Here is a 25,011-nt window from a genome sequence, read left to right as displayed (position 1 = left end):
AAATAAAATAATAAAGACTCAATGGCATTAATAAACCTTTTCTCCCCCTCCGTCCCCTCCTTTCTCTTCTTTTTTTTTCTCACAATGCACCTCATACTGTGTAGGTAAGGCTGTGCTGGAAATTCTATAGAGAAGCCCCTTAAGCATTTGTTCTGAGAGGCAGAGGGAAGGAGAGAGGGGTGGTCCCAGGCTGGGGGTGACAGCCTGTCTGAGGCCGTGTGGCCCTGTACACGCTGCACTGTCGTCCCGGGTTGGGGCGGGGGCGTCCCTCCGCACACGCACGCACCTGCCCCGAGAGGTCACATTCCCGGTCAAAGTCCACGTACTCGTCCTCCTTGCTGTACATGCCCAGGCCACACTTGAGCGGCTTCCCGTCGGCGTCGAGGCGGAACTTCAGTTTACACAGGCTGTCGAAGAGCTTGGACAGGTGGCGGCTCACCTGGATTGGGCGGGGGGATCACTGGATTTTGCAGCCAAGGGGTTCAAAGGCAGGAGACACGCAGCCTGGGTCTTCCTCGGGAGGTTTTAAGCATCTTTTTTTTTTTTGGCTTATACCCGCCCCCCCCCCCCCCCACCGCCTCTGGGATGTTGACTGAACGCACTTAGCCAACAAATGGCAAAAACTGCTCTCAGGTGGAACCTTCCGAATGTCTGTTCCTGAAGATTTCTTTTCCTTGAGAAGGTTCTGTCCCCGGCATGGGACCCGCGTCCCTAGGTCAGACGCTCAGAACCTAAATTGTGGGCCACCCTGTGGCTGCCTTCTTGTGCATCTGGAACTTCATGATTAAAATAAGACAGTCGCTTCCCTTCGCCAGGGTAGCTAACCCTCCTCTCTTTTAGAAGAGGAACCTCAAGGGACCTTTTCTTCCTGGCGCCTGGGATTTATTAGGAGGAGCAGGCGTGTCTCTCAGAAACGGGCATCTCACCCATTTTCCAGAGGACGCGGATGAGGCTTGGGGAGGGAAGGGCAGGGTCTGAGACCAGTCCCAGGTCTTTCTGTCATGGCCCAGCCCCTGGGTGGTTTCAGGTGTGGATGACCTCGTGGAGATGCCACAGGGACACCTGTGGACACTCCTCCAACATCCCAGGGCCACCTGGACATGGAGCCAAGCCGGGACCCGCCTGGAGCCTGGAGGCCGCACCTGAGGTCGGCCTCTCTTCACAATGCCAGGGGCCCACCTACCTCCACGGGGTCGTTTCCGTTGGAGAGAATGTCCAGGAGGTCGGCTGAGGAGACGAAGTAGAACCTTGGGAAAGCAAGTCTTTTTGTCTCTAAATATTCGGCCAGGGCCTTTTCACACATGGCCAACCTTGGGGGAGGAAACAAGGCTGCTGAGTCCTGCTCGACAGAGGGTCTTTTCCAGCCCATCCTTCCACGTGCTAGACGGACAGCCCCGGAGACGCCCAGGCTGTTCACAGCCCCAGTTTGATTCAAATCTTCCACACTTGTTCTCTGCCAGCCCCTGACCTGGTGGGTGTCCCCAGGTATGATAGGGTATAGTTTAATCTCTGCAGTCAGTGCTTCTTCTGAGGCTGAAGGCCCGCTCTGTGGCCGGCGTGGCAGGATGTGGCCCGAGAGCTCGCACTCGGAGGAAGGGGATGTGTTAACCCACAACCTGGGGCTTTCCCCATCCTGGCCAGCAAGGGGCGCATGACTCGGGTTTCTGCCACAGCGAAGCCCCTCCCCTGGACAGTGTGGGACCCACCTCTTCTTCAGGTTCTCAAGTTTGTTATAGAGACCAGGTTTGTTGGTGGCTTCGACCACGTTGGGTGTTTTCACCGCCTCCTCCATCAAGGCCTGGGAAGAGAAAGGGGCCGCCACGGCATCAGGAGCCCTGTTTTCTCCAACGGAGCCATTTCCGAAAGTGCCCAGGCAGGGGCGAGAGAGCTGTGCTCACCTTGAACTCCTGGTCGATGTCATCAAAGCGTTGGGAGTCCTCCGGCAGCTGGGCGCGGATGTCTTTGGAACCAATGAAGATGCTCTCCAGGTGGCTCCAGGTTCTCTGGACCTCGAACCAGATGGAGATGACCGAGTCCGCGGCGGACAGTTTCTGCTGCCAGCTCGTCACCTCCTTCAGGAAGTGGGACAGGTACTTGGACATCATCAGGTTCTGCAGCTGCACCTGGCTGTCCTCCAGCGTCTCCACCAGCACCTCATCGGTCTTGAGCAACATGGTGCCTGTCCGCGGATGCCGCCTGTGCTCAAACTCCATGGTGGACCAGGTACTATCCAGGGTTTTCAGCACCTTTTGGGGGAACAGAAATCGGCTCAGCAAGTGTCTGGCATGAGGGGCTGAAAAGGACCCAGAGTTTCCTAGAACATGGAAGGAACCCCTTCAGAAAGGAGGCGCTTTTCAGAAAGCCAAAATGTTCATGCCAATGTTATTTACAATGGCCAACAGATGGAAACAACCCAGATGTCCCTCAGTGGATGAACAGATCAACAAAATGTGGTGTATTCATATAATGAAACATTATTTGGCCATAAGAAAGAACGAAGCCCAGGCACATGCTACAACATGAAGGAAACCTGAAAACATGCTCAGTGACAGGAGCCAGACACTGAAGCCCACATATTATTTGTTTCCCTTTATATGAAATGTCCAGAAAAGGCAAACCTGTAGAAACAGAAAGTGGGTTCATGGTTGCTTAGAGCTGGGGTGGGGGGTATGAGAAGATGGGGGGTCACAGCTGAAGCGTCTGGGTTTCATTGCTTTTTGAGGAGATGAAAATGTTCTAAAATTGACTAATTCTAATATGTGATGGTTGCACGTATCTGTAAATATGCTAAAAGCCATTGAATTGTACACTTTAAATGGGTGAATGGTATGGTATGTGATTTAGAGCTCAATAAGTTTGTTAAAAAAAAGAAAGACAAAATGTGACAATTCAAATTCAAAAAACAGGTGAGGAGAGAGGTTTGGATTGCAAAGGAGTCAGCCAGACTTTCCGTGTGTCCTGGAACTGCCCCGGGTACTGGCTGATGGCCGGCCCTCCTGCCCCCGCCCCCCCTTCAGCTTCTCAGAAGGCCGAGGCAGGATGGACCGCAAGTGAGGGTGCTTCGTAGGGGAGGAGAGTTCAGTAGGGTTAGGCAGGTGGGTCGGGTTCAGCATCACCCCCTACAAAACGCACTTTGCTGTCAACAAAGGCTACCTTTTCCATGCCAGACTCTTTCACAGCCTTGTCTACGATGTTCTGGACCTCATCTTCGTATTTATGTAGGTTCAGCTGGAGTAAATCCGCCAGGGTGGTCTCATCTGACATTTCAAACTTCACCTACGGGAAAAAAAAGAGGCACATTCCACGTAAGGTCACATGTTCTCCCGTTGAGGGACAGCTTTGTCCTTCATGGAGAGGCAGGCGAGGGAGGAACCCAGGCCATGGCGGGGGCAGTTGGAAGCTCCGTGACTTGGGCAGTCACTTCTCCAGGCCTCGCCTCTCCTCCCTGTCAAACTGGTAACAGCAGAGTCCACTGATAGGGGATTGAATAGTGTCCCCCCCAGATTCATGTCCACCTGGACCTCAGAATGTGACCTTATTTGGAAATAGAGTCTTTGCAGCTGTTAAGGATCTTGAGATGAAATCGTCCTGGATCAACTGCACGGAACCTAAATCCGATGACAGGTGTTGTCAACAGAGAAAGGGGAGGGAGATTTGAAATGCAGAAGAGCCCACGTGACCACTGAGGCAGGGATTGGAGGGATGCGGCCACAAGCCAAGGATCGCCTGGGGCCACCGGAAGCTGGAAGAGGCAGGGAAGGGCCCTCACCTAGACTGCCAGAGGGATCACGGTCCTGCCGACACCTTGATTTCAGGTTTTTGGCCTCCAGAGCCAGGGAAGACTACACTTCTGTGGTTTTAAGCCCCCATGGTGTGGGGCTCTGTTACAGCAGTCGCAGGACCTGATCCACCACCTCAGGGAGCTGCCATGTTAGTAACAGTAGTGGCCAAGTCACAGGTACTATTACTCCAGTAACAATACCAGGTGTTTTCATGGTGTCACCCAGTCCTCAAATCCTTCTCGCTGTCACATAGACAGACGTTTCCAGGCCCCGATTCCAGGCCTGCCATGGAAACTGGCTTAACCAAGTGATGGAATCGAGTGTCTCTCAATCATGGCTGGAAAAATACCTGCCCGGGTCTCAACAGTCCTCGGTGATGCCCAGTTCCTGGGACGTTTTAGTTGCTTGTTGATCACCGCCCGGGGGTCTCTCCCAGGCCCTGGATGGGGTACACGAGCCTGCTGGCCAGTGGTCTCAGCACTCAGGATAACCCTTCTGCTCGTCTGTTTCTCCCCGCCAGGGCCCAGGCCACATCCCGTGTGCTCCTGAAGCCGTTCCTGCCCTTTCCTCGCCATGGAGGTGACTGCCTACTCTATGCTCCTAGAACCACCCCTGAGCATCCCATTCGGCGTCCCAAACACCGTGACCCACGCTGTTCTTTCTTCCTTTGCTTCCCTGAGAGCAGGGCCCGTGTTCTGTCTCTGCATCCTTGGCACCTACGCGGGGCCTCTGCAGAGTAGCCGTTCCACAGAGTTTTGTTCAATGTTTGCTGACGGTGGGGATGTTCCTATTTGCCTTCTGTGAGTGTCAAGGCCAGTGACCCCCCACTGGGGGATACCCCTGGGAAAATTTGGGTGCTAGGACTCTGTGTTCTGGTGGCGTGTGGGGGACCTGGGGAGCTATTCCTCCGCCCCAAACGTCCTGAGCCCCGGGGACATTCACCTTTCAACCAGAACTGGCTGCATAATTTGAGGAGCCTGGTGCAAATCAAAATGATGGGGTCCCTTGTTAAAAAAATCATTAAGGACTTCAACATGGTGACAGCAGAGCATCCAACCCAGAGCAGGGCCCCTCTGAGCACAGAGCCCAAGCACCTCAAAGCCAGCTTTATCAGCGCCAGCCCCGCCCATCCTGTAGCGAGTCCCCAAGGAGCAGCGCCCTCCTCCCCCGAGGCGCGGTACCTGGGTGGCCTGCATGAGCTGCTGCCAGTGGCGGTTCCGGATGGCGGGGTTCTGCAGCTCACTCACGGCGCGCAGGGACGCGATCGTGTTCTTCACGGTGTTGTCCAGCCCCACGAAGGCATCCCAGCCCTTCACCTCCTTGTCCAGGGACCTCACAGCCTTGGCGAACTTCTGGCAGTCTATGTCCATCTGCTCGACGTTGATGTGCTTCCACTTGGTGGTCTTCCAGTCACCGATGCTGGTGTTGACCTGAGATGGAAACTCTCACTGTCTCCTCTACTGGGGACACTTCAGGAAGGCACCTGTGCCACCTTCCTGCCATTGCTCTCAGGAAGCAAAATCCAATGAGTCTTGAGAACTAATGACAGAGCTTGGTAAAGTGGGTGGATATGAGGGGGGAAAAAAACCAACAACCCAGTTCTATCATGAAAGATTCAACTTAAAAGTCAGCAGTTAAGAGGTATTTTGGCAAAACGTGGGCTCCGTCACTGCTCACCAGGATCTAGTTCTGTCCCACTTCCTGGTGCAGCCACGTCAGTTGCCTCGACCAATGGAATGTGGGTGATGCCTGACACCTGGGGGCAGAAGCACTGGATTGCCAACGCCTGGCCCCCAGTTCCCTCCGTCTGCCTTGGCAATGGTGGATGCGTGCACTGAGCTGCCCAAGGGTTGCTTGGAACTGGAGTGTGGACTTTGCGTGAATGAGAAATACATGTCTGTGGTTAACTACACACAGTTTTTTTTTGTTTTGTTTTAGGGCTGTCTGTCACTGCAGAGTAACCTAGCTTATACTGACTGATTAAAAACACCAGAAGATATTTCACTCACGAAAGGATGAAACAAGACACAGGCACTACTGGGAGACAACGCTACCAAGAGTGGAGACAGAACCCTGTGAGGTCACAGTCTTTAATTCAGGGTAGGCTGAGAACAGCCGTGAAGCTGGACGGGCCGGTCCTGGAGCGGGTCAGAGGTTGCTGAGACAGGCCTTGGGGTGGAAAGACACGGTCTTGACAGACATCCGTGTCAGATAAAGATAAACAATTGGGGTGTTTACAAGAGATTTACCTTGCAGATCCCAAGACTCGAAACCTTAATCCCCACAGGAATTGATGGCCCTTTCTGGTGCGTTTAAGCTGCTCTGTATCCGTGATCATAAAATTGTCCTGGCTAGTTTGTTTTGGAGAATTTTTCTTGCAACACCCTGACCAGAAACGCTTATCGTCATCTCCTGGGAAAAGTAACCGTATTCTTGGGTCTGCGCTAAGGGTTGTTTATTGAGGGAAAGTGCAGCATCCTCATCTGACTTCACCGACTGTTCAGTAATGTCGTTCATGCACAAGAGACTTGAATTCAGTGAACTGCGAAGACAAGAAAGCATCGAGAGGCATCGATGGGTTCGCTCTCTTTGGGGGTGGTCGTGAGGTAGCCTGGGGCTCCAGAGATGTTTCTCCCCCTCTCTGTGAGGAATAGGTAGATTCAGCATGGTCAAGATGAAGACGTTGAGAGCATTTCACTATGATGTAATTAAAAAAAAAATCAGATAACTGACAAGACAGAGCCTGCTCCTGGGTGGGGACAGTGAATACGGCTGTCAAGAGGGGAATGCTCCCCAGATTTGCTCATGGAGTAGACTTAACTCTAGCTACAGTCGTAAGAGTTTTCTTTTGGAGGGAGGAGGATTTTTCAGAGACTCTGAAGTTCGTTCAAGAGCACAAGAGAGAAGAGCTAACACAGGCTTAGAGAACGAACTCATGGTCACCAGGGGGAAAGAGCGGGGAGGGATAGATTGGGAGTTTGGGATTGACAGGTACACACTGCTGTATTTAAAATGGATATGTGTAGGGACTTCCCTGGTGGTGCAGTGGTTAAGAATCTGCCTGTCAATGCAGGGAACATGGGTTTCAGCCCTGGTCGGAGAAGATCCCAAATGCTGCGGAGCAACTAAGCCCGTGAGCCACAACTACTGAACCTGCGTTCTAGAGCCCGAGAGGCACAACTACTGAGCCCAAGTGCCGCGAATACTGAAGCCTGCGCACCTAGAGCCCGTGCTCCGCAACAAGAGAAGCCACCGCAATGAGAAGCCCGCGCACCGTAACGAAGAGTAGCCCCCGCTCGCCGCAACTAGAGAAAGCCCGCGCACAGCAACGAAGATCCAACGCAGCCAAAAATAAATATATTAACAAAACAAATAAAATGGATACTTGTATATGTATGGCTGAGTCGCTTTGCTGTGTATCTGAAACTATCACAACATTGTTAATCGGCTATACTCCAATATAAAATAAAAAGTTTAAAAAAACCCTAAATTGTATATGGAATAAATACTTTAATTTCTCTAAAAAAAGAAGATAACCAGGGACTTCCCTAGCGGTCCAGTGGTTGGGACTCTGTGCTTCCACTACGGGGGGCACGGGTTCGATCCCTGGTTGGGGAACTAAGATCCTGCATGCCTCGCGGCATGGCCAAAAAAAAATTTTTTTAATAAAATTAAGCCATTATCTATTAAAAAAAAAAAAAGATAACCAACACGGAGCTACTGTCTAGCACAGGGAACTCCTCTCCATACTCTGTGATAAATGGGAAAAGAATATGAAAAAGAATAGATACATGGTCCTACTGCCTCTGCACCTTTGTAAAAGAATGTCACCTATAGCTTGAAATATTCCCGGGCTTGACCTTTAAAGGTATAACACTTTTCCATTCATATAGAGATTAAAAAGTTGCAGAACAGAAAATAACACTTGTCTTGTTGAAGGTCAACATTGTGACCAGAACTATGTGGACAGCTGCAAGAACAAAGGATTCAGCACCAAGAAGTTTGCAACAACCAGCCACACTCCCTCCCCTTTTAGTATACAAGAAGCCTGAATTCTACTCAGGTAAGAAGGTTCTTTGGGACACTAGTGGGCCATCTTCTCGGTCTGCTGGCTTTCCAAATAAAGTCGCTATTCCTTGCCCCCCCCAAAAAAAAGAATAGGTACATGTATGTGTATAACTGAACCACTTTGCTGTACACCTGAAACTAACACAACACTTGATTGACTATACTCCAACATAAAATAAAATGAAATAAAAAAATAAAAAGAGAGAAGAGCTAAAATATCTCTGGAAATACAGGAGCCAAGAGGTGAGACTGGGGAGCGAACACGCGCACATCCGCTGTGGACACACAGCCTTGATACCAGGAGCAGTGAGGCTTCCTACTCGTCTTTTTGCCTCCATCAACCATCAGAGGCGGCTGTTACGGAAGGATAACGGGAGCGCCCCCTCTTGGTGCTGGGATGCTGCCCGTGGAGCCCCCCCAATCCCGCCCCCTGAGGCTTGGCGCCCCCCTCACCATGATGATCATGTCCCAGAGCTCCTTCAGCTGGCGGACCTCTTTGTGACAAGCCTTGAGCTGCTTGTAGTCCGGCACTGTGACCTCGAACAGGCTCCCGGATTTGCACAGAGCCTCCATGACGCCCTCCATGGACGCGATGCTCTTTTGTTGCTGGGGGCGTGCAGAAGCCGGTGAACAGGGTGCTGGCACTCGGCGGAGCCTTCCCCGTCTCCCCCGCCACATCCCCCCCCCCCCCCCCCCCCGTGAAGCCCAGAGCCAACACCACGTACACAGGGTGGCGGCAAACTTTCCAGCTGGGAGGGCAGCGGCCCCCCCGCCCGCCCCCAGCTTCTCCTCTGATGGGAGGGTGGGTCATCGGCGAGCTCAGGTGTGAGGACTGACTCGTAATGGACGTTGCCCGAACGTCAGACTTCCTCCTAACATTTTCTGACTTCCCAGAACCTCCCCCATTCTCTCACTGTATATATTTGTATTGTATTAAAATGTATATAAGTAATGCTTGATTGCTTTGAAAACTAGAAAAATCTAGATAAGCAGTGAGGAGGAAAAAAAGATTCGTCCTGAGCCACACGACTAAGTGTGGGCAGCTGCGAAAGCTTTGGTGTGGAGTGTGTACCACTCTCGACTGGGGACACAGGGGGTCCCGAGTGTTTGCACCCTGCCTTGCGGGCCTCTCTCACCATGGACATGGTTCCTAAACAGACTTGACAGGGGAGTTCTTCAAAGAGCCTAGCCTGCGTCCACGGCTAAGTGCTCGGGGGGCTCGAAGGAGGGAATGGTGGCATCTATGCTGTGGGCTGGGGGCGTGACTGAGAAAATGCCCATGGAGAGAAGGCAGGATCTTGGCCTCTGGGAAGGGTGGGCTTCGAGGCTGAGCAGGGGAAAGAGCAGAGGCTCGGGGGAGGGAAACTGTGGGGTGGCCCTAAAGGACATCTTGGGGTGCCCTTGCGCTCACTCACGCCTGTGGTACTGCAGAGTGTGGTCGAGGTATGGGCTGGGGCCCGGGCACAGTGGGGGCTGAGCACTGTGCCGGGAGCATTGCGGTGCCCCCCTGTGCTCCTGGGGGCCCCCCAGGCCCCATGTACCCCAAACGTCCCTGCCAGGTGGAAGTCCATGGGGCCTGAGCCTGAATGGGCTGCCCGGTCTGGGGCCATGGAGCTGGCACGTTGGACACTGACCATGAACTTGGGCAGTGGGAACCAGGGGACACAGGTGAGGCTTGGCCACCAGCTGCACGTGGCGAGTCAGGGAGAAGAAGGCACCAGGGAGCAGGGTGAGTGCAAAGCCCGAGGGGACAGCAAACTGCTGAACGTGGGGACCTAGGAGAGGGAGGGGCTGAGCCGCAGGGTGGGTTTGTGAGGCTCGTAGGATATTCAGATGTGCACACACACGCACACACACGTGCACGGCCCCGAGCCCAGTCCCATCAAGGCCACGTTTCTGGGCTCATGAGAATGACAGCTTGAGGAAGGATGAGAAAGCATCAGGGTCCCCAGAGTTACCACCCCATCTCCTCCTTGAGCAGATGTACCTTACTGAGGGACTTGTAGGGGTTGGGGTCGCTGAAGCTGAACGGGGCTTCTTGCCTGAACTTCTCTCTGAACTCGTGCTGCTTGAGCTGCAGGAGGACCACGTGGAAGCCATCAGGCTCCCGCCCCAGGGCCCAGCTGCGGTGCACGCTGCACCCCGCCCCGCCCCCTGAGGCCGTGGTACCTCGAACTGCTGGCATTTCCGTCGCAGGATGCTGACCTCGTTGGCCTGCAAGGGTGCCACGTTCTGCTTCACCTGGATGGCCAGCTTCTTGGTGTTGGTCCACTGCTCCGGCAGTTCCTACACAGGCAAAGGCCAAGGACCACTCCTTTTCCTGCTCTTTTTAAAATTTTCTACTGTGAAATAATTACAGACTCGGGGGGAGTTGCAAAAATAGCACAGAGAGTCCTGTGTGCCCGCCCCCAGCCTCCCCTGGTGGTGGCATCTCGCAAAGCAGAGGCTCGACACCCAAACCGGCCTCCGACACTGGGGCGTTTCTGTTAGCGGGTGATGGAACTTGGCGGTTTTCACCCTGTGTTTTAAGCTGAATCCATGTGTGCGTGTGTCATGTGCATGCATGCACGTGTGTGTGTGTGTGAGTGCATGCGTCGTGGGCGTGTGCAGTCCTAGGCAATTCTACCTCATGTATAGATTCCCATAACCCCCGCCGTGATCCACATACCTTGCTGTCCATCACGGTGAGGGAACTGTCTTGTGTTACCTCCTTGTACCTGCACCCAGCACCGCCCCCCGCCCCAACCTGGGCAGCCACTAACCTGTCCTCCGTTTCTGCGATTTTGTCATGGCAAGAATGGCTTTAGCAATCAGACGAATTTTTGTATTTTCCAAGTTCTCCACACTTGGGCAAATATTGTACTTATTATAAAGTATTTTAAAGAAAAAAATCCCAGCCCCCAAATTCTTTACCCACAAATAGACATTGTTTCACATTCTTCTACGATTAACTAACAGTCTGTTGGCAGCGACACACCTCAAATGTTTGTCAGAATTTTTATCTCACCGCTCGCCCTGTTCATAGCCCTGGAGCCCCTGGGGCCCGGCCACAAACGGTTCGAATCCTGGTCCTTAGCTGAGCCCCGGGTGGGGCAGCTGGGGCAAAACACAACGTGCTCTAAAGCGGGGCCTGGGCAGCATGAGATCACCGCGGAGATCACGGCGGCCACCGACCCACAATCGACACACAATCCTGTCACCCCTGTGCTGTGGGGTCTCGGGCACTGGCTGGAGTTAGTGCCTCCCGGCAGGGGGAGTCACACCTGTTTGACCAGTCCCAGAGCCAGGGCAGAGAAGTGGGGGGCAGGCAGCCGGGTCTGGGAGGAGACAAACTCCAGGGGGGTGGCTGGGCTGTGGCTTCAGCACCCAGCTTCTGCACTACCACCGCCCCAGCCCAGAGGCACATACAGCTGCTCTGACGCCGACAGCTGGCGCTCTGCGAATTAGCTGTAAAGCACTGGGCTTTTGGAAGTCCCCTTCAGCCTCCCCGCTGTGGCCCACCTGTCCCACGCGGGGCCGGGGCCGGCTGCGGGCCTTCTGGGCGCCCTCACCCAATCAGGTCTCTGCTGACCCCATTCTTGGTCCCCCAGCCCTCGTGCCCAGGCTCCTGCTGCGCTCAGGAGCAGGTGTGGGACTTGAAGGTACTTTTTATCCACTGAAACGCCAATCAAATGGAAGAGCTACTGCCGCCCCCTTCTGGAGGCCGCCTCACTGTCCCCTTGTCTCCAGAGAGCCCTGTCCTCCCACCCTGCCATTCCACGGGGACCCCATGTCTAGGAGAGGAGGTCTAGCCTGCAGGCTCCGGCACAAGAGCCCGCCCTCCTCTGGCTCTGGCTCTGGCCCTGCCCGCAGCTCCAGCTCCCCCAGCGGGGGCCCCCCAGGCCTGTTTACCTGAAGCTTCACGTGCGTCTCCTCGGGCATCTCCTCCCCATAGGACTTGAGCAGCTCGATGGTCTGCTTCAGGGGCTCAAACATGTTGTCGGTGGCCGTCTGCCTCTCCTTGACCTTCATCAGATGCCCCATCACCTCCACGAGGCCGTCATAATCCCCCTCCTTGAGAGGCTTCATCAAGCCCGCCCTGGAGACTTTCATGAAGGCTTCTAGGTCTGCGAGGCTGGTGGGCGAGAGGCCGCCTGTGATGGGTGCCTGCCCAGCACCCCTGTGCCTCACCGGCTCGCCTGGTCGGCGAGTCCCGCATGGAGCCACGTCTCAGGGCAGCCTTTGCTGGGCCTCCCGGACAGAGGAGCTGGATTACACGCTCTCCTGGCTCCACGCCCCTCCCGGCCCCGACCCCACCTGTAACTGCATGGGTACCACCGGCACGTTTCACGCCAGGCTTCCCTGCCCGACTCAGGGCTCCTGAACGGTTCCTTGGCATCTGTAGCCCAGACACGCTAAGTGCTCAGTAAAGAAGCAATGACCGAGGGACCAGGGCCTCCACGCCCTGCCCGGTGACACCTTCCTGCTGGGACCCACCCTCCGTGGGGCTGCCGGCCTCTGAGCCTGACCTTCACCCCAACAGCCACCCGGTTTGGGGGAGGAGGTGTCCAACCGACACTTCATGGAAGGCTGCCTGCAGGTGCCCCTCGCACATGGCCCTCTGGGGCATGATCAATGGCAGGCCAGCGGCCCTGGGGCCCACCTGCTGACCACGTTGTTGCTCAGGTGCCGCTTGAACATGAGGCTCCAGCGCTTGATGGTGTTGAGGAGGGCCTGCTTGAAGGGCCGGCAGTCACACTGCAGCCAGCCGTTGAACACCTTGGTGTTCTCGCACTTGGACACCTCCTCATACAGCTTCTCATAGGAGTCGATCTGGAAGACACAACCCCGTTCACCTGTCGGGCTGCCGGGGCCAGGGGTTGGGGCCAGCACAGCACGTGTGTGTGGGGGAGGCCCTTACGAGGCACTAGTTTCCTTCTCCCAGCACCCCCGGGGTGCCCTGAGGCCCAGCAGTCTATCCCTGACACGGGACAGCCCATCAAAAAGGGACGTCATCAAGCAAGGCCAGCAGGGGCCAAAAGTTTCAAGGGGTGAATGGGGTCCCGGGCACCCATGGGGCATCCCTTAACTCTATGCTGCTGCACGTCCTTGGGCTCTCAAGCTCCACCAGCCAGCTGTCCCCCCACCCCATGTGCATCTCCCTGTGGCTGGGTCACCCTCACTGAGCTTCAGGAAAAGAGGTGAAGTTTTGTAAGTTCATTATGTTTTCTCATGTCCTATATCCTGGTTTTTTTGCCGCACTGCACGTCTTGCGGGATTGTAGTTCCCTGACCAGAGATCGAACCCAGGCTATGGCAGTGAAAGCTCTGAGTCCTAACCACCAGACTGCCAGGGAATTCCCATCATGCTCTATATTACTGACGCTCTGGTACTGGGGGCCTCGCTGACCCTGGAGGGACTGCCTCTGCCCCCTGGCTGGCCAAGTCCTAGAGACGGCAGACAACCCCCCAGGACCACACCTTTCACATGCAAACAACCAACCAGAGCTCACAACCCAACCGCCGCCTCTATGGGGCTCTCACACTCCAGGCCACTGTCCCCCTGCCCTAATCACCCCGGGGCCAGGCCCCTGACAACCCGGGACAGCCAGTGCACCCCTGAATCACTGATCCAAACTAGCCCATCCTAAGCCTGCTCGCCCCGCCTTGCCCATTCTTCCCCATGAAGACCACAGTTCAGGCTCTCAGCCACGCTTTCCCCTCATTCCCTCGGCCTCCTGCCCGACGCTGGTGCCTCCCCGCGTGGCCCTACGTGGCCCTGCATGGCATGGAGTGCCCCCCTCCTCTTGGGAGCCGTGAGTCGCAACCTCTCTTTTCACAGCAGGCGTCTGCTGATCTGTTGGTCTCTCCATACTTGAATTATAATAAAACTTACATTGAAAAAATGTTCACCCTGGACTTCCGTGGTGGCGCAGTGGTTAAGAATCCGCGTGCCAATTCAGAGGACATAGGTTCGATCTCTGGTCCGGGAAGATCCCACATGCCGCGGAGCAACTAAGCCCGTGCGCCACAGCTACTGAGCCTGCGCTCTAGAGCCCACGAGCCACAACTACTGAGCCTGTGTGCTGCAACTACTGAAGCCCACGAGCCTAGAGCCCGTGCTCCACAACAAAGAGAAGCCACGCAATAAGCCCACACACCACAACGAAGAGCAGCCCCCACTCGCCGCAATCAGAGAAAGCCCGCGTGCAGCAACGAAGACCCAACGCAGCCAAAAATCAATCAATCAATAAATAAAAATGTAAAAACAATGTTCACCCAAGTTTTAAATCAAGTCCAGTGCCCCTCCACGGCAGGGATTCTGGAGTTGAGGAAGCCGGTGGGTGAGGTTCACACACACCTGCTGCTGGAACTGGGCGAGGGTAGGCGGCATCTTGGGGAGGGTCTCCTCGGCCTGGGGGTCCCAGTCCTCCGGGCTGATCGCGTGCCCATAGATGAGGAAGCTCTTCATGACCTCCTGGGGGTCGTCCATCCACAGGTAGGCGTAGCGCTCGAAGGAGTCCTGGTACTCCTCAGCCTCCTTTATGGCGCTGATGACCAGGTTGGACAGCTCCTCCCCCATCTCTATGAGGTCGGTCATGTCTTCCAGGTCGGTCTGCGAGGGGCAGGAGGGGCGCAGATGGGTGAGCGCTTCGCCCGTGGTCTCCCCGCCCTGGAGAGTGGCTCCCTGTTGGTGCAAGTTGGCTAACCTCTCTAGATGGGACGCAGGGACATCTGCAAACAATGTTTGCAATGTTCTCCCGTGAGAAGATACACTGGACGTGACTTTTGCCAGGCAAACCCCAGGATGACTCACGTGGCTTCATTCATTAAGTAGTTACTCAGAATCTGCTGTGTGCACGCAGGGGGAGGGGGCCCTAGGGGTGTCGACAGGGCTCATGTGATGTGGACAGCCCAGGAGTGGGGTCAGATTTTCATCAAAAAAATCACAGAAACGAGACATCATGACTCTGACCCTTGCATTCAGGTGTAACAGGGAGGAGGTTGGGGAACGCTCCCTGGGGAAGTGACCATTGGTCTGAGAGCTGATGGACTGTAGGTAAAGAGCAAGAGTAGCAACACAGCACGTGCAAAGGCCCTGTGCTGGGAGGGAAGCAGATGTGTGAGGACCTGCGTGGAGACCACATGATGGCCGGAGTAGGAGCACGGGAGGCCCGGGCTGGACAGGATGCTCTGAGTTTCAAGTGACAGAAAACCCAACCCAAATTGGTGTTAGCGAAAAGGCAGTGATTGCCTTATGTAACTGGAGAATCTCAAGGTGGAGGGTGTGTATTAACCATGTTTTTAAAATTTCCTGTATCTTAAGAAGCTTTGGCATCTTAAAAAATCTTGCTGGCTGGGGAGAGACTGCCCCTCGCAGGGCCAGCCAATTCTAAGAGAGCAAAGGGCTGGGGTGGGAGCACACCCTTCACGTGAAAACCAGCCAATCCCCCAACCGCCTACTTTATCTAACTAACCCTCACACTCCAAGCCCATGTTCCCCCGGCCCCATCACCCAGGGCCAGGTACCAGATAACTGGAGACGACCCCCATAGCCCTGAGCCGCTGATGTGCAGACTGGCTGGCCCCGAGTGTTTTCCCTGGTCCTGTCTCACCTTCCCGCAGAAACCCCAGCAAAGCCTCTGGCCTGGGCTCCGCCCTCCGTCCTGCTTCTGCTTTCTGACCAACCTGCTGCCTCCCCCGAGACCCTGAGTAGCCAGCCGTGCTTCTCCTTTCCAGGGGAACTGTGAGTGACATTAACGTTTTCTGTCAATGGCACTGACCTCTCCATGTAGTCACTCGGTCACTTCTGTGAATTAAAATCTCATGGATACAAATGAGACCAGAGCGGGGCGTGCACAGCCTGGGGTACGGCCTGATCACCGGGACCCTTATTCTGCTTTGTTCTGTCCTGTTCATCATGCCAAGCCCCTCGGGACCCCGGGGTGGGTGCAGGAGCCCCGGATGCGCATCCTGTCAGATTCTGGAGCACACGTGGGAGTCCAGCTCTGTGTTGGGTGTATTCTTGAGCTGACCACTGGTGGCATAGTTCACTTTATTCTGAGCTGTGCAACAGCCTGCTGTGTGCACTTGGGCCAGAAATACCACCTTTTTGCGGCTCAGGAATCCTCAAGCCATTCTCTCTGCCTGGAAATCCCCTTCCACCCTTCAAGACTCAGAACGCGCGTCAGCTCCTCTGGGAAGCTGTCCTTGACCTTGCCAGGTACTTCCTCATGTCCTCACATCACTACATTCACTCACACATGCACACGTATGCACACATACCTCTGTCCCTAATAGCACAGAGCATCTCGCTGTAAATATTTATTACAAATAATATGCGCCCACTATCAAAAAGTTCAAACGAGGCAGAAGCACATAAAATAAAAAGCTCCCTTGGCATCCCCTGTCCTCCTACCATCCTCGCCCCAATCCTGTTTCCCAGAAGCAAGCACTCTTAACAGTTTGGAGTGTATCCATAGGAGGGCAGGCTTTTGTTTTGTTTAAATGAATGAAATCACATTCTAAACATTGTTCCACAACTTAAACACTTAATAACAAACGTGTCGCGAGCAGCTTTCCATCCCGGGCTCCCTTTTGGGATTCATCCGGATGCCTTTGTCTGGATGGGCCGGAATCTACTGAAGGACACCTGTGTTTGATGGTCATTTAGGTCTTTTCCAATTTTTGTTTAACTGCCCCACAAACCACGCTCCGACAAACACACCTTCTCAGACCTCCCTTTGGCGGGGGGTGGGGCTGAATTTCCCACACCTTTGCATCCCCGGGATCTGATCTGACTGCATTTTACGTGTCAGATGCACATTAGGTGTTTAATGCATTCAGAGCAAATGGGTGCGGGAGCCCATGCAAGGCGCATCTGTCAAAGAGCCTGCATGCTCAGAGGATCACGGGGTTTAAATTACAGGAGGGAGTGAAGTACCAGTGAGGGTGGAGATGCACACTTGGCGTCTTATTGGGGGTGGGGAGCCGTCAGGGGAATGAAAACCAGGTTGACCGAGGAGAAGCCGCTCTGGGGAGAAAGATGGGATCTCAGGAGTGGAGAGAGAAATCTGGGCCACCGTCCTGGGGAACCCGATGGAATGGAAGCCTCTGGGCTCCTCTTCACCTTCAGGACCCATTAGGGGTAGCAGTTGGTGGCAGGGAAAGGGGTGGGGCCATACCAAGCCCAGACTGACCTTGTAGTTCATCCTGCCCTTGGCCAGCCTGGGGATGAGCTTGGCTGCATTGTAGATGTCAGTGACCAGGCTCCCGATCAGCGCCAGGAAGCCCTGCTCCCCGCCCACCTCCAGGGACGGATTGAAGACCAGCCCATCCTCGTCCAGCTCCATGCGGACCTCAAACAGCGGTGCGATGCTCTCCTGAAACAGGCCGTCATGGGGTCAAAGACTTGCCCTGGGCTGAACCATTTTCAGTGCCCGGATGTTCACCCCAGCCCCAGACAAGGTATACGGCTGACTCCTGCTGGCTGGGGCCGCTGCAGAGAACACACTTCCTGAGGGCCCTTGAGCGAGAGCTACACAACCAAATGCAACGCCATCGGGCCAAATGCAGGCTGGGTGTCCAGGGCGGGATACAGCAGTGATCGTGAGTGCCGAGGAGACCCGTTACCTCCGTTCAAAGCCCATATCTGCTGCTGTCTAGCTGCGTGGCCTTGGGCGATACCTCGGCTTCCCAGTTTCCCCAAATATACAAAATGAGTACAGCTGCTCTATAGAACAGAGGCAATCACTGTCCCCGTCTCTTTGGGTTACCGTGAGGACTAGAGGGACGACTAACACATAGAGCGCGTGGGTGGTGGCTGTCTCAGGTGTGTCAGCAGCTGTGGCCACAGTGCTCAGTGGGGCAGGGGCAGGGAGTGTCACAGACAGGCAGGATGGTCTCCGCTGAGCTCCAGAAAGGACAAGCCCTCACGTTCCTTGGAGGTTCTGTTTCTAAAGCACACACGCCATAACCCTGTCTATTCCCTCTTGGGAGGGTCCCTCTTGGGAGGCTGCGAGGCTGAGTTGCAGCCTCATGTGTAAGGGGACAGGGTAGAGGCTCGCCCAACGTACCGGCGAGCCTCAAAGTGCGGGCCAAAGCCCATGGGTGGCCTCGGGACCTGCTCTGTGGCCACTGATCTTCCTCCAAACGTAGTCCCATGCTGGCCCTGTGGGTGGCTGGCTTGAGAGAGCCCTGTTCTATGACTGAGTAGGGCGGGGTCTGCACCAGTGCCTGAGTGAGTTGCTAAGTGGGAGAGGTCTGTTGTCACAAACTCAGGGGACCAGACTTTCCTAAAGCCTCTGGCTCAGGGGTCCGCTCCCGCTGCTTGGCCACTCACAAACACGGGGGCTCCCTGGGATTTTCTGAGGATGCTTTTTTATCAGGGTCTCATCATGCTTTTGATCGTGACTCTCCTCTCTTTGTAGTGATAATTTAGTTTGTAAGTTTACTATAAATTAGCTACCTTCATTGCTGATACCGTGTCACTGTGCCTTGCTTGGTGAGACTTAACAGTTGGTAATGCCGGCTACTTTCATCAACAGAATCTGGGGTCTGTGATTTTCTGGGGACAAGCGCCCTCTGCAGCTTGTGTAAGGGCATCTCACTGCAGTGCTCACCATCCTTTCCTGCGGGTAGGCTTTGGGGGGGAGAGTGTCTCTCATCTTGCCCTCCTGGCAGTATTCAAAATCACTTGGGAACCACTGTAGTGAAAAGGACATGGGCAGGGAATAGCTCTTGGAGAACAGGCTGGGATGCAATTAACCAGCAAAGCCACAGTGCTGACCTGGTTTAAGCTTCTACTCAATTCAGCAGAGGGTTGAGCGGGCTGGGGGCTGATGTTGCCGATAGGAGGGCACCTCCCACCCCCAATCAGCATAAGGAGGGGGCAGTGGTACCCGCTTTTCCTCACCTGGCAGCAGCATAGGACAACTCAGATCCCTGTAGGTGTTCTATAGCCCACTTACGCTGCAGCATATTTAAGGACCAGATGTCCTGAGCACCTGGGACTGAGCAGGGTCCCGGGACGCAGGACTTTCAGGTTTAAAATCGGGACGAATTGGTCACCCTGGGAAGACTTTAATAAGTCTGTTCATTTGTAACATGACAGTCTGTTCTTTCATCAGGAAACCACAGATTATAGATTCCAGCGTCAACCTTTCTCATATTTATAATATCATAATACACATATATGTATCTCACATTTGTAACTTACATCTACAACCATGTTGTCCATTAGGTGATTTAGAGACTTGCGAATGAAATGCTCAAATTCATCCAAGACCATGCTGTCAACGTAGTTGACATAATCCTTCCAGGGCTGGCTCGTCGTATTCGCTCTGAAGAGTTCCGCATTTTCCTGCAAACAGAACCATGTGGCTGGCTGTCGTCTCACTGGTCCACCTGTTCCCTCTTTAGGCAATTTATTCAACAATTCCCTGGGCTACCCTCATCCTCGTTCACACCCTCCACACACAGTGGTCTGCTTTCGGCTTCTTGAACCCTCCAGGCTCTTCCTGCAGGCTGCTCCCTCCCATTCATGCCAGGTGTGGCTTCTTCTCATCTTTTAGGTTTCAGGTCAAATGTCAGCTCCTCACAAAGGCCCTTCTTGACCACCCCCCATTCATCTCAGGTTTGGTTCCTGTCCCTGCCCGCCGACCTGTGTTCCCTCTAGCAATTTGTTATTTGTGCCTGTGATGGCACAGATGACAATTCTGAATTATTTTGTCTTTGGTCTGTACCTCCCCTTGATGCCAGGCATCACGAGGACAGGGATTGACTGTCTTTTCCACCATTATACCTCCAGCACTAAGTAGTATGCCTGGAACAGAGCAGGAGCTGGTGGGTGGATGGGTGGATGGATGGATGGATGGATGGATGGATGGATGGATGGATGGATGGGTGGATGGATGGATGGATGGGTGGATGGATGGATGGATGGATGGATGGATGGATGGGTGGATGGATGGATGGATGGATGGATGGATGGATGGATGGATGGATGGGTGGATGGGTGGGTGGATGGGTGGGTGGGTGGATGGATGGATGGATGGGTGGGTGGATGGGTGGATGGGTGGATGGGTGGATGGATGGATGGGTGGATGGGTGGATGGGTGGGTGGGTGGGTGGATGGGTGGGTGGATGGGTGGGTGGGTGGGTGGGTGGGTGAGTGGATGGGTGGATGGATGGGTGGGTGGGTGGATGGATGGATGGGTGGGTGGATGGATGGGTGGGTGGGTGGATGGATGGATGGATGGATGGATGGATGGATGGATGGATGGATGGATGGGTGGATGGGTGGATGGGTGGATGGGTGGATGGATGGGTGGATGGGTGGGTGGATGGATGGGTGGGTGGGTGGGTGGGTGGATGGATGGATGGATGGATGGATGGATGGATGGATGGATGGGTGGATGGGTGGATGGGTGGATGGATGGGTGGATGGGTGGGTGGATGGATGGGTGGGTGGGTGGGTGGGTGGGTGGATGGATGGGTGGGTGGATGGGTGGGTGGGTGGATGGGTGGGTGGGTGGATGGGTGGGTGGGTGGATGGGTGGGTGGGTGGATGGGTGGATGGATGGGTGGGTGGGTGGGTGGGTGGATGGGTGGGTGGATGGGTGGATGGGTGGGTGGATGGGTGGATGGATGGATGGATGTTTGGGTGGGTGGATGGATGGGTGGGTGGGTGGGTGGGTGGGTGGATGGGTGGATGGATGGATGGGTGGGTGGATGGATGGATGGGTGGATGGGTGGATGGATGGATGGATGTTTGGGTGGGTGGATGGATGGGTGGGTGGGTGGGTGGATGAATGGGTGGGTGGGTGGGTGGGTGGATGGGTGGGTGGGTGGGTGGATAGATGAAACTGTTAAGACACTGAGTGCTACAGGAAAACACAAAGATGAATGTGACCCAGTCTGTACCCTCAGGCAGTTATATTCTAATAGGGGAGAGAAGACACAGGCTTAAATAACTTCAGTGTAACAATGGTTCAAATGACCATTATGGGAGTAGAGGACTCTGACAAATGCTGTGATAACAAAGCCTTGTCAATTGCTCGCTGGCCTCTGCCTCACTGGGGTTCCTGTTCCCTCCTGGCTCCCCCTCCAGCTGGGCTAGTGTGCTGTGAACCTCTTCCCAATGCTAAGCTAGATTTATCTCTCCCATGTTGTTTCCAACACATCTGGTAATGTTAATAGGTTAATCGGTTAACTCTTCCAAATAACCTTTTTGCAGTCTAACATGTTAATTTCGTTGGCCCTTCTGGCACCAGGGCAAAGGGGAAAGGAAGAGGATCTGGAAACAAGACAGAATATTTCTTGGTCCAGTCAAGTCACTCCACAGGGGCAATGACCTTCCAATCAATGACTTGACCATGAGAACAGCCCAGCACAGACCCTCCTCCTGGGGGGCCTGCTGGTCTGTCTGGATGTGGCGACCCATCATTTAAGGCCATAGCAATGATTTGCACCATGCACTGGGAAACCCCGAAAAACTGTCCTGAAAGTATCTTGAGCTCGGTGGGGTGGGGGGGCGGGCAGTTTTCTCCTTTCCAGGCCAACGCAGAGCTGCACCTTTCACATTTGCCTCAGAAATAGGCGAAAATGCAAGCTGGCTAAAGTGGCCACGGACGGAGGAAGACAGAGGAAGGCGTGAGAACCCCATGCTGCCGGGAATCAGGCAGAGCTACCAGGGGCATGAGGCTCCCATTCTGCATCCCCCTCCGACCGTGCCCGTGCCTGTGGGGCCCCGGGCCCAAGGACCCTTGAGACGGCTGGCAGAAAGGAATAACCCTCAGGCCGGGCAGCCCAGCAAGCACGTGCCCGCACATTATCCCAGTTTCAACGTGTTGGCACCCAAACACCACAGGGCACCCACATCCTGTGCTCCCCTCTCTTTCCGTGCTGCTGGGCCTTCCTCACACTCAGGGGTGGGAAGCCGTGATACAGCTTCTCCCAGGGACTTGGTACGAAGGTGTCACTTGTCCACACCGATTCATGTGGGGTGGGGGGAGGGGGCTCTGACACCCTTAGGGGAGGAGGGCAGACACGTGACAAGAGGAATCAGACTTCCGGGGGAGCAGTTAGCAGGGTCTGCTACTGTAAGATCGGACTCCTGGATTAAAGGTCTTAGACGCCTGACGTTTTCTGAAGCCTCGAGCTCTCCCTCCTCCCTCCCCGGCTGCGGAGAGCCCATGGCCTCTCCAAGGCCCTCCCGGGCAGCTCCTTACCATGACCATGGACTGGATCTTCAGGCCGGCGTCCTTGACCGCGGTGTAGCGTTTGTTGAGGTTGGCCACCCTCCCGTCCAAGTCTAACAGGGCCTCTTTCTTGTTGTCCTTCCTTTCAAACATTGGGTTGGCCGACCAGTCCTGGAAGGAAAAGGTGAGCGGGAGAGAAGTGTCTGAAGAAAAAGCTTCTGGCCCTACTCCCTCCTACACAGCCTTTAGAGTGAGTGTCCCCATCCTAGGCTGGCCTCGCAGAGGCCAAGGGGCCGCTGAGGACTGTTGGCCAGAGAGCCTCCAATGATGTGACTCAAAACCAACCAGGGCCTTGGAGGACCACGGAGAGACCTCTGTGCATGTTCCCCAGTCAGGCCCCAAAGGAGCCCCTCTAGGGGAAGGAGTGTCTGACCCTCTTGTCGGGGAACCTCAGGAGCTGGGGGTGACGGGACATGGCAGCCAGATCTGGAGACACGTGTGGAGATGCTCAGAGTACAGGACAGAAAGGGACACACAGGAGAGAATGAGTGACTGGAGAAGGTGCCTGGGGGCTGAGGCAAGGTTGCCATTTTCGGATTGAAAGTACTTTGTGGATCCAGGGAACATTAACAAAAGGAGACACACGTCTGGATACACTCTGGTGACACGTCTGAACACTGAAGATGACCAAGGACTCTACCTACCTCTGGATGGAGAGAACAGGAAAGTCAAAAAATATCTTTCAGAGGAAATATCAAATATATCAGCAAGGGGAAGTCATACCTTTGTCAGCTTTTTCAACATTGAGGCTATAAGCAGGGGTGGCTGTGGCCTGAACTGTGCCTCCTCCCACAAATTTATATGTTGAAGCTCTAACCTCTAACATCTCAGATGTTACTGCATTTGGAGAGAAGGTCTTTAAAGAGATGATTAAAGTGAGGTCATTAGGGTGGGCCTAAATCTGATATGGCTGGTGTTCTTATAAAAAGAGGAGATTAGGACATAGACACAGAGGGACGACTGTGCGAGGACACAGGGAGAAGACAGCCGTCTACACACCCAGGAGAGAGGCCTCAGAAGAAACCAACCCTGCTGGCACCTTGATCTCAAACTTCTAGCCTCCAGGACTATGAGACAATACATTTCTGCTGTTTAAGCTGCCCAGTCTCTGGTCCTTTGTTATGGCAGCCAGAGCAGACGAGTACAGGGATGCTTCTAGGCTACTGAAAGAAAAGGACCATATCAGAAAATCCTTTACTTGGACAAGACAGCTATAGGTAACATCCAAAGAAAGATAGTTTTGGAAAGCAAGGATTCAGAAAGTAGGTCATCAACGCACCCTTTCTGAGGCAATTACTTGGGGAAATAATCTGATTGAAAGAAAACTGAATCAGAAAACAAATCAGAAAAAAATGGGGTGAGCAATGGCTTTTGCTTACAATGTATTGAGTTAAATCTAAGTGGATGGTGATGAAATGAACGTCAATTGTAACGAAGGAAAGAGTTTCACACCGTGATAAGCCAAAGGGGTCTCAAAACAGAAGAGGTGTTTTCTAATGAACAAACTAGCGCTGGCCCGGGGCAGGTGTCTGCAGATGCAGGCACTGATGACAAAGCATGGTGGGGGAGGGAAGTGCTAGCGAAGGCTTTCCCCCAGTTTTCTGGATGAGGCTTGAAAGCAAGGACCTGTGCTGCTCTGCATCGAGGGATGAGTGTGTTCCCGGTGGGGCCGAGTCTGAGCGCATCTCCACCCCCACCCTCGTTCCTGGCACCCACCTGGCGGAGGGACCTGCCCACACACTTGCTGAGCTCAACAGACCCAGATGGAATGGAGCTCTGCAGAGTGACCAGGGGCCCTTCTGCCTTGGGGCCACCCTGACGTCACCATGGTACAGCCCAGAGCCTCACACAGCAGGCCCCCACTGCCTTGGGCACTTTCCGTGATCGTCTCCGAGGGGGCCCGTTTCCCCAGGACCCTCTCCGGGGTCCCCATTTAAGCCCCGCTCTGTGCTTTGCAGGTTACTCACCTTCATGGCCTGGGAAATCCCCTCTATGTTTTGCTTTGCTTTTTGTATCCTGTTCTGCAAGTTGTATAGCATTTCTCGCATCTCTTGAATATATTCAAACACACCTAAAAAGAAGCATAAAGGGATCTTACAAAATGAACGATTTAGCAAGGGCTGGCTTAACACTCGTTATTACAACACAATGCTCGGCGAGTCTGTCCGCTTCTCCGGAGCCTGAAGCAGAGGAAATCGCGGAGAGCTTCCCAAAAGGCAACGCTGAGGAATAAAGCACATCGTGTCTCTTGGGAAACAAGGTCTCCCTATCCCCACGTAGGTGGATCACTAATTCCACAGGAACTCCAGGTGGCCGACAGGTTGGACCCGGCCCTCCATCCCCCTCACCCAAGTTCAACCTAAGGGGGAATGAATGTCGCCTTTGTACCTTGGCCGTTCCAGAATAAGGTCGTCTCAGCGGCCAACAATTTGACATCGATTGTTTCCAATTCTGACTTTATCAGTGGAAATTCTACGTCCTTCACAGTGGTCATTATCTGCAAAACAAGGGCTACAGTTTCAGGGCCTTTGTTCCAAATCCAAGCAGATTTAAAATCGTCTCCTGGTAAGGGTGTTTATTACTCAATCCCAACCAAACCAATTACAGTTAGTGTTATTTAATTGGGAATTATGTGTACATCAAAGTTCAGGAGATTCCAACTTTTAAAATTATTTTTTATCACCAAGGATTTACGTATATACTTAACTCCTAATCACCCATGTTATGGGGTAGAAAGAGAAGGGAATTCACGAATGCAAAAACAGTGCGTACCTAATCCAAAGCTTCAAATATCCGGCTTAGAATCATAAAAAGAAAATCAGAGGAATACACACTGGTAACTGGGACACTTCTGGGGCGTTTCTCAGAACATCGCCTTGCCTATGATCTAAGGCTCGGAATGTGATCATACAAAGGAGGTCC

General features: G+C 54.0%; 2 protein-coding genes across 4 annotated transcripts in view; one reads left to right on the top strand and one right to left on the bottom strand.

Moving 5' to 3' along the window:
* Positions 1-6,314, top strand: part of PGS1 (phosphatidylglycerophosphate synthase 1) — a 108,538-nt gene extending 102,224 nt beyond the window's left edge. Inside the window, exon 9 of one of the 2 annotated variants that reach the window (XR_013825070.1) lies at positions 5,721-6,314. The gene's annotated coding sequence lies outside the window, so the exon portion shown is untranslated. The remainder of the gene's footprint in view (positions 1-5,720) is intronic. The other variant, XM_079904934.1, reaches the window with a different exon arrangement.
* The window catches only part of DNAH17 (dynein axonemal heavy chain 17), a 110,914-nt gene that overhangs the window by 64,367 nt on the left and 21,536 nt on the right, over positions 1-25,011 (bottom strand). The window contains exons 14-30 of one of the 2 annotated variants that reach the window (XM_079904930.1): positions 24,478-24,586; positions 24,057-24,160; positions 22,060-22,200; positions 19,047-19,190; positions 17,029-17,211; positions 14,190-14,444; positions 12,493-12,662; positions 11,742-11,964; positions 10,020-10,136; positions 9,838-9,924; positions 8,304-8,444; positions 4,964-5,212; positions 3,154-3,276; positions 1,899-2,246; positions 1,707-1,798; positions 1,184-1,310; positions 287-439 (exon numbers count right to left, since the gene is read on the bottom strand). In XM_079904930.1, coding sequence (XP_079761056.1) covers positions 287-439; positions 1,184-1,310; positions 1,707-1,798; positions 1,899-2,246; positions 3,154-3,276; positions 4,964-5,212; positions 8,304-8,444; positions 9,838-9,924; positions 10,020-10,136; positions 11,742-11,964; positions 12,493-12,662; positions 14,190-14,444; positions 17,029-17,211; positions 19,047-19,190; positions 22,060-22,200; positions 24,057-24,160; positions 24,478-24,586 — 2,766 coding nt within the window. Of the gene's footprint in view, positions 1-286; positions 440-1,183; positions 1,311-1,706; positions 1,799-1,898; positions 2,247-3,153; positions 3,277-4,963; positions 5,213-8,303; positions 8,457-9,837; positions 9,925-10,019; positions 10,137-11,741; positions 11,965-12,492; positions 12,663-14,189; positions 14,445-17,028; positions 17,212-19,046; positions 19,191-22,059; positions 22,201-24,056; positions 24,161-24,477; positions 24,587-25,011 lie in introns of both variants that reach the window. The other variant, XM_079904929.1, reaches the window with a different exon arrangement.

Source organism: Stenella coeruleoalba (genome assembly GCF_951394435.1).
Source record: "Stenella coeruleoalba genome assembly, chromosome: 19".
NCBI lineage: Eukaryota > Metazoa > Chordata > Mammalia > Artiodactyla > Delphinidae > Stenella > Stenella coeruleoalba.
This window is presented reverse-complemented; position numbering and strand designations above follow the sequence as displayed.